At 52.3% G+C, this 7,556-nt stretch overlaps 1 protein-coding gene across 1 annotated transcript; it reads left to right on the top strand.

Moving 5' to 3' along the window:
- Positions 1–980: 980 nt before the first annotated feature.
- Positions 981–4,755, top strand: LOC143819504 (olfactory receptor class A-like protein 4). The gene has a single exon (XM_077301213.1). It carries the CDS (start codon positions 1,164–1,166, stop codon positions 2,124–2,126), a length of 963 nt encoding a protein of 320 aa, XP_077157328.1. The 5' UTR covers positions 981–1,163; the 3' UTR covers positions 2,127–4,755.
- The last annotated feature ends 2,801 nt before the right edge of the window (positions 4,756–7,556 follow it).

Here is a 7,556-nt window from a genome sequence, read left to right as displayed (position 1 = left end):
CCCCCAAAATGGCCAGTGATGGGCCTGGAGGGGATGAGAAGGGGAGGGCCCCCAGGTGGGCATGTACACAACCATGTTTCCCAACCACATTCTGCACAATTTCACCATTGAAGCTTGAAGAGCGTTTCAGGGGGTTCTCGACAGTAAAGAAGTCAAGAAAGTCAGCAGTGGGGATTTGTGCCCCTAATTGGCACGCTCATTCAGCCCCCAAGTGCTGGCAGCGTTCAGATTTTCAAAGGAGAAGCGGTGCCCATTGGTGAAAGAATAAGAATTGCTTTAGGATGCTTAGGGCTGATCCTGCGTTGAGCAGGGGGTTGGACTAGATGGCCTGTATGGCCCCTTCCAACTCTATGATTCTATGATTCTATGAATAAACCCCTTTCTCGAGAGGAGAAACAGCTTTGTAAAGGAAGAGGAGAGCTAGCTCTAACAGTCTAACCGACTAATTGTTGTTCTCTGGGAGCAATCAGAGATGAAATGGTCTCAAAGGAGCAGGAAGCCTCTAATTCAGCCAATCAGGACACAGGAGGAGATACATTTGAAAAATGCCAGGAAATTCCTCATTGAAATATGCTAACTGCACATCTCCTCTGATGCCTCCTGTAGGACATTGTGCTCTTGAACCCCGCACACGAAAGGTCTTCCTTAGACACGTCGACTCTTCTTAATCAATGCAAGCCAGCCTATGCCTATGAATGAATGAGAGAAAGATTTATTATTTCCAAAACTTGTATCTGACCTTCCTGCCCTTTCAAGTCACCCCCACCCCGGGGGGAGGGGCAACCTACAAGAACGTTTTGCTTCCAACTGGCTCTTGGCCTGCCCAGTGTTGGGGGTGACCCTCCCTCACTTTCTCCGGGGTCTAATATCGGTCACTGGCCAATCTGTTTCGTGCCTGACCCTTTTCAGCAAAATAAGATAACGCGGCTTGAACAAATAACAGAGTAATCATGCCTCTGTGTAACTCAAGGGGTGTGTGTGAGAGGCGAAGAGAACGCATAATACATAAAAGCTGCCGTCCATTCCCAGGCGTTGGGAAACGGCTCTCCTGAAAGGTTGTGTGCAGAAGCTCAAGGCCACCGAATTACTGGGGGGGGGGCAGCTGATACAGGAAGGCCCTCGGACATGAAGGAAAGGGGGGCATCCCCAAAACTCTCCTCAGCATGACCTACGAGCTCATGTTCGTCACTTCCATCCTGATTTACCTGTTGTCTTTTGCCGGCATGATCGGCAACCTGATTGTCCTGTTTGCCTTCATCAGCAATGCCGTCCGGCACAGGTCCCTCCAGCCTCTGGACCGTATCATCGTCAACATGGCCCTGGTGAACCTCTTCCTCTGCTGCTACAAGGCCATTCCCGGGCTCCTCATCTTCAGCAGCACCAATGTTTTTGGGGAACTGGGCTGCCGGATCCTGCTCTACACCTACCACACATTGAGGCTGATCAGCATCTGGTCCGTGGAGAACCTGAGCTTTCTCCACCTGATCAAGATCCGAAGGCCCAGCCACCAATGGTCGAAATTCATCTTCCGGCACCAAGAGAAATACGTCAACGTCACCCTCGTAGGCTGTTGGATCATCAGCATCGTCTTGCAGATCCCTTACATGCTGTACGAGAAAACGGCGAACGAGAAGAACAAGACGATCGCCTTCCTGGCCATCTCGACGTGCTTGAGATCCACGGAGAGCTTTGCCATGAACTTCACCACGTATGTCTCGGTCAGCTTGGACTTTGTCTTCATCATACTGGTCGTGGTGCTCAACGGTTTCATCATCGACCTCCTCTGGAAGCACAGCCGGAAAGTGAAGGCCGCTTCCTCGGTTGGCAGCTCCAGCTGGAACAAGCACACGGCCCAGGCCACCAAAGTCTTGCTCTCGCTCCTCTCCATCTACGTGATCTGCTGGATCTCCAATGACATCGTCTGGATCGCCATCGTCTCCGGGTACATCAAGAACAGCTTTGAGAACAGTGTCCTGAACGCCCTCTACGGCATCCTGTCTTCCATCTATTACTCCGCCAGCTCGTTCGTCGTGGTGCTGGGATACAGGAAAGTCCGAGAGTACCTGATGGAAACCTGCTGGTGCCTGAGGTGCGAAAGACCCAGTGCGGTGCAGAGTGTGGCCTAGGATGAAGGACTAGCGATGGGCAGCGTCTAGTCTATTGGTATCCTCATCTTCAACCGATAGATTCTGGCCCTTGGCTGAAAAAAACAACCGGTCTTATGCAGTCCTGGAGACAGCGTTCCAATTGAACCAGGGCCCAGGTCTTGTTCGGCTGATCTACCCCACTTCCTCACTGGTGGGAGAGCACTAAATGAACAATCTGCAGGGCTGGTCGATATCCATAACTGCATCAACGGATCACCACCTGGGTTTCTTCCTCTGGTACTTCTGCAGAGGGTGTGAACAATATCCAGCCTTCCATAAAATTGCCCTGTACTGAATCAGTCCCTTGGATCGTTGTCTGTCCTGACTGGCAGAATATCGGGCAGAGGTCTTTCGCATCACCTGCTACCCAGTTCTTTTAACCGGAGATGCTGGGGATTGAACTGAGGACCTTCTGTGTGCAAAGCAGATGGCCGGCCACTGAGCTACGGCCCCTTCCACCTTGGAGTTGCATATCATCTTTAAGGGCTATCACCACTTTCCTTCGTTTCAGGCAGCCATAATAATGGAACTTGGCAGGGTGGGGAAGGGGGATGGAAGTCAGTTGTGGGCAGGCCACGCTGGGACTGTATAATGGACCGGAACTGAGCCTGAAACTATGGATTAAAAGAAGGCAGCAGCAAAAGCAAGCTGGCTCAGGAATATGAACGAGGGAGGTTGGCTGGGGCTAGATGAAGAGTATGGATCTCTGTAGTGCTGCAGGAGGCAGTTGGATTGCTAACCAAGGTAGGTAATTGTGAGTTTCCTGCATTCTGCAGGGGGTTGGACTAGATGGCCTTGGAGTATCCTTCTGGGATTTTCAGTCTGAATTTCCATCCTCCTGACTGGCAGGAAGGGAACAATGCCTCTGTAGATGGCATTGGAGATGTTTGAGAGGGACTCATAAGAGCTGCTGTGAACATGCTCATCCCTTTGTACAAGCACCTGCGATATTCCCTCCCTCCCAACACTGATGGTGCGTTTGCCTTTATACTTCCCCGCTGTTTTATTGCTGGATATGGATTCATACCTGAACTGTAGGGTTAGGGTTAAAATGACTATTGCTGAAAGACACACGAGTAGCTGACATGGCTGCTGCTGGAGGTTTGCAAAGGATAGCGGACCCCGTGTTAATTGGTCATGATTCTCCCTTATTTACTATAAGGAACAGAGGGATGGCCATTCGTTTTCTGCTCAGCCGGCACCAAAAATGGACAGCTTTCTCCCCTGAAGTGGCTGTTTGTACAATCCAGAAAATGACTACTTTAATGGTGGACTAAGGCAGGAGATGGGTGTCGCGGGAAGGAGCCCCACATTAATGATACTGTGCTATCGTAATCATTCACCTCATGTATTTTCCCACGCTCTCTCCTGGACGGCCCAGGCTAGTTTGATTTCATTGGCTCTTGGAAGCTAAGCAGGGGAGCCCGGGTCAGTGTTTGGATGGGAGACCACCAAGGAAGTGAACGACTGTGATAACCCAGCCACCCAAAACGTGTGGATTTGGCCTACGATTCCACTGCTTGAAAGGACAGGGGCACATGGATATCAAGGCAGCTGTTCTTGAACAGAGACAGGTAAGGACCATCGAAAGTGAGACGAAATTAGGAGACTGGTCAAGAGCGACAGCCGTTTCATCCATGCTTTCAAGAGGGGCTCAGGTCATTCATGCAGCCTGGTGGCCTTCCAGGATAGGAGCCCACCAAGAATTGTTCCTGTAAGTAAACCAGCCAATCCACGCCTGCTGCTGAATCTCCCGTTACTTGGGAAATCACGCTCCTGTCATTGTTGATGGACTCTTTCCTGCTGGTACTTTCACAACTGTTCACTTCTGGTCCTTCTTTCGGCAAGAGATTCCCCGTCTTTCAACCTCACCAGTTAGGCCCACAAGATGTGGATGTCTTTTGCTCTTTCTAATGTTTGCCAGCATGGCGTCATGGTTAAGAATGGTGGACTCTAATCTGGAGAACCGAGTTTGATTCCCCATTCCTCATCCACATGCAGCCAGCGGGGTGACTTTGGGCCAGTCACAGTTCTCTTAGAGCTGCTCTTGCAGAGCAGTTCAACTTGAACTCTCTCAGCCTCACCTACCTCACAGGATGTCTGTTGTGGGAAGAAGAAGGGGACTCCTTTGGGTAGTGAAATGTGGGGAATAAAAAAGCTTGTCTTATGGCTCTCACGCGACCCAGAACTTTGCCTCCAGAGGATGAAATCCCTGCTTTGTTTTTGTTCTGACTGGCCCGCTCTAAGGAAGCAGTACGGGAAACCAAGGTGGCTACGGGAAGGGCAAACACACCACTGAGAGATTGCCTGTGCAATGGTCCCTTGGAAAACACGAGCACCTTTCCAAGGCAAACAGTGGGTAAACATTTGCTTACGATCGGCTGAATAAAACTGGACGACTCTAGGCCCAACCATTCTCTCCGATGCCCAGACCTGGAACAAAAGCTTCACACGCTGACTGACCTTTGAGCTCTGAAATGTTCTCCTCCAGCGGGCAAAGGAAGGGTGCTGTGTGCTGGATCCCTCCCCCACTCTCATTCGAATCCTGAGACAAGACTCTTGACAAAGGGAATGGATGACTAACGCTAAATGTGGAATAAACCGTATTGCTACCCCTTTGTCTATTTGGTCATGTCTGGAAATGGAAAAGTTGCATTTCTGACTACGGTTGCTACCATCCAAGGAAGGAGGCTGGGAGAGCCTTCGGAATTACAGCTCATCTCCAGACTGCAGAGGTCAGTTCTCCTGGGGAACATGGCTGCTCTGGAGGGTGGGCTGTATGCCCTTAGGCCCTGCAGAAGTCCCCCCATCTTCCCATGCCCCTTCCTTCCCAGGCTTCACCCACACAATTCTCGGGATGTCCCAATCTGGAGTTGGCCTCCTGACTGCTTAAGAAAAGCACTTCCCGGAAGGGAAATGGCTACAAACAGGGAGTCCCACTTATGAGTATCTGGCGCTGCCTTACACCAAGTCAGACCATTGGAGCATCTAGTTTGGATCTCCTCTGGGTGGGCGTGGGTCTCTGGGGTCCCAAACAATATAGAGTCTACTTTTCTTTTCTTCTTCCCCTGGGAAGATTAGTGTGGCATGTGCAGTTCTTCCCTCCTCCACGGTATCCATACAGCAAACCTACATAGAACATCAAAAAGTCAACCTGGACTAGACTAGTGGTCCATCTAGTCCAGCATCCTGCTTCACACACAGGGGCCAATCAGTTCCCTTGGAGGGCCAACAACAGAGCATAGAAGCCAAGGCCTCTCCCTGATAAGAACACAAGAAGAGCCCTGCTGGGTCAGACCAGGGAGGGTCCCTCCAGTCCAGCCTCCCCTCTCACCCAGGGGCCAGCCGGTTCCTCTGCAGGGCCAGCCACAGGGCAGAGAGGCCAAGGCCTTCCCCTGAGAAGACCCTCAGAAGAGCCCTGCTGGGTCAGGCCAGGGAGGGTCCCTCCAGTCCAGCCTCCCGTCTCACCCAGGGGCCAGCCAGTTCCTCTGCAGGGCCAGCCACAGGGCAGAGAGGCCGAGGCCCTCCCCTGAGAAGACCCTCAGAAGAGCCCTGCTGGGTCAGACCAGGGAGGGTCCCTCCAGTCCAGCCTCCCCTCTCACCCAGGGGCCAGCCAGTTCCTCTGGAGGGCCAGCAACAGGGCAGAGAGGTTGAGGCCTTCCCCTGATAAAAACCTTGGAAGAGCCCTGCTGGATCAGGCCAGTGGTCCATCTGGGCCCCTTCCTACTTCACACACAGCTCGCCGCGCAGTTCCCGGTGGAAAGCAAACACAAACACAGCTGGTGGGCCACACAGGACTTTGCTGAGCCGTCAGCAGACGGGAGCCGCATCCGCACAGGCGTTCCGAACAAAGGGCGAGCGGGAAGGCGTGCTGCCAACCACAAGGCACTCAGGCCCGGCAGGGTTCTTATCTGCAGAGTGTGCTTTTGCCTCCGCTTTCTGCACATTCAGTCCCCATTAATCATGCCATCATAAAATCATTTTGTTTCTGGCCCACGAGTTCCTGTCAGCAGCTCCTGAAAGGGACACGGCGTGACTCATAGAGCCATAGACGTGGAAGGGAGCCCGGGGTCATCTGGTTCAGCCCCCTGTGGAATGAATAGCACGTAAAGCAGAGGGTTTCCCATACTTCTAGGGATGCCGGCTCCCAGTCGCAAACTACACGGAGACTTAGGGGATGGAGCTGGGCGTGGGTGGGATTTGAGGCATGGAAGGAACTCAGGGGAGTCTAAGGTTATAGAGTCCCCCTCCAAAGCAGCCATCTGCTCCAGGCGAATTTCCTCCAGGCCAGGCTGGATTCTGGAGTTCCTGTGCTGGGCAGGGGGTTGGACTAGATGACCCTGGAGGTCCCTTCTAACTCTAGGTTAAGAACTTTCCGGAGATCTCGGATGGGGACTGAGGAAGGACAGAGTCTGAAGAGGGAGAGGAGCTCAGCCAGAATGGGATCCCCCCCCCCCCAGACTACTTTTTGAAGCTGTCATTTCCTTTAGGAATCTAAGCAGGGGTTGCCTGGTCAGCACTGGGATGGGAGACCACTGGGGAAGTCCAAGGTCGCTATAACCCCAAGGCAGCCAATGGCAAGCCACCTGGGCACGTCTCTTGCTAGGAAATGCAGACGCAGCAGCAAGAGACAAACTGCTCCCCACTGCGCCCCTGGACCCTTCCATCGCCCATTTTGGGAACCTGTCCTCGAGACCATGGGTCCCCAAGCTTTTGGTGCATGGGGGCCACAATAGTGTGCCCAGTGCCTAATGAGGGCCACATCTTAAGCCAAAATGTAACAAAATGATTAATCTAAAAGTCAACACTCAAAGGTGAACAAAGACATGTTAACTTTAGTGCAATCCACCTTGGAACAGTATCTTACTGTGGGATCCTTTTATTTAGCTACACCTGCTTACCTAGTCAGGTACCTTTAAGACCAACAAAGATTTATTCGGGGCGTGGTACTTCAGACCAACACGGCTACCCATTTGAATTTACCTAGTTAGGGTGATTTGGGGGGCTGTTTTCTGTTAGCCAAGGCATTGATGCCTCTTGAGGCAGGAAGAACAGTATGGGCCTGGGGGAGAATGCCCTGAGGGCGACAGCAGCAGACAAGCAGGTCGGAGGGATGCACAGAAAGACGGGGGCCGCAGTTTGACTGGCAGGGGCTCATGGGAATTGTAGTCCATGGACATCTGGAGGACCACAGATTGACTACCGCTGCTCTAGACCAGGGATAGCCAAACTTCGGCCCTCCAGATGTCCATGGACTACAATTCCCACAAGCCCCTGCCAGCATTCGCTGGCAGGGGCTTGTGGGAATTGTAGTCCATGGACATCTGGAGGGCCGAAGTTTGACTACCCCTGCTCTAAACAGATTAGCATGGCGACCCGTCTATGCCTATTTTTTTTTTTACACCATTA

Source organism: Paroedura picta, chromosome 10 (assembly GCF_049243985.1).
Source record: "Paroedura picta isolate Pp20150507F chromosome 10, Ppicta_v3.0, whole genome shotgun sequence".
Lineage (NCBI taxonomy): Eukaryota > Metazoa > Chordata > Lepidosauria > Squamata > Gekkonidae > Paroedura > Paroedura picta.
This window is presented reverse-complemented; position numbering and strand designations above follow the sequence as displayed.

What these genes read in the sequence shown, in the direction of transcription:
- LOC143819504 (XM_077301213.1), top strand. Translation starts at nt 1,164, where the DNA reads ATGACCTACGAGCTCATGTTCGTCACTTCCATCCTGATTTACCTGTTG.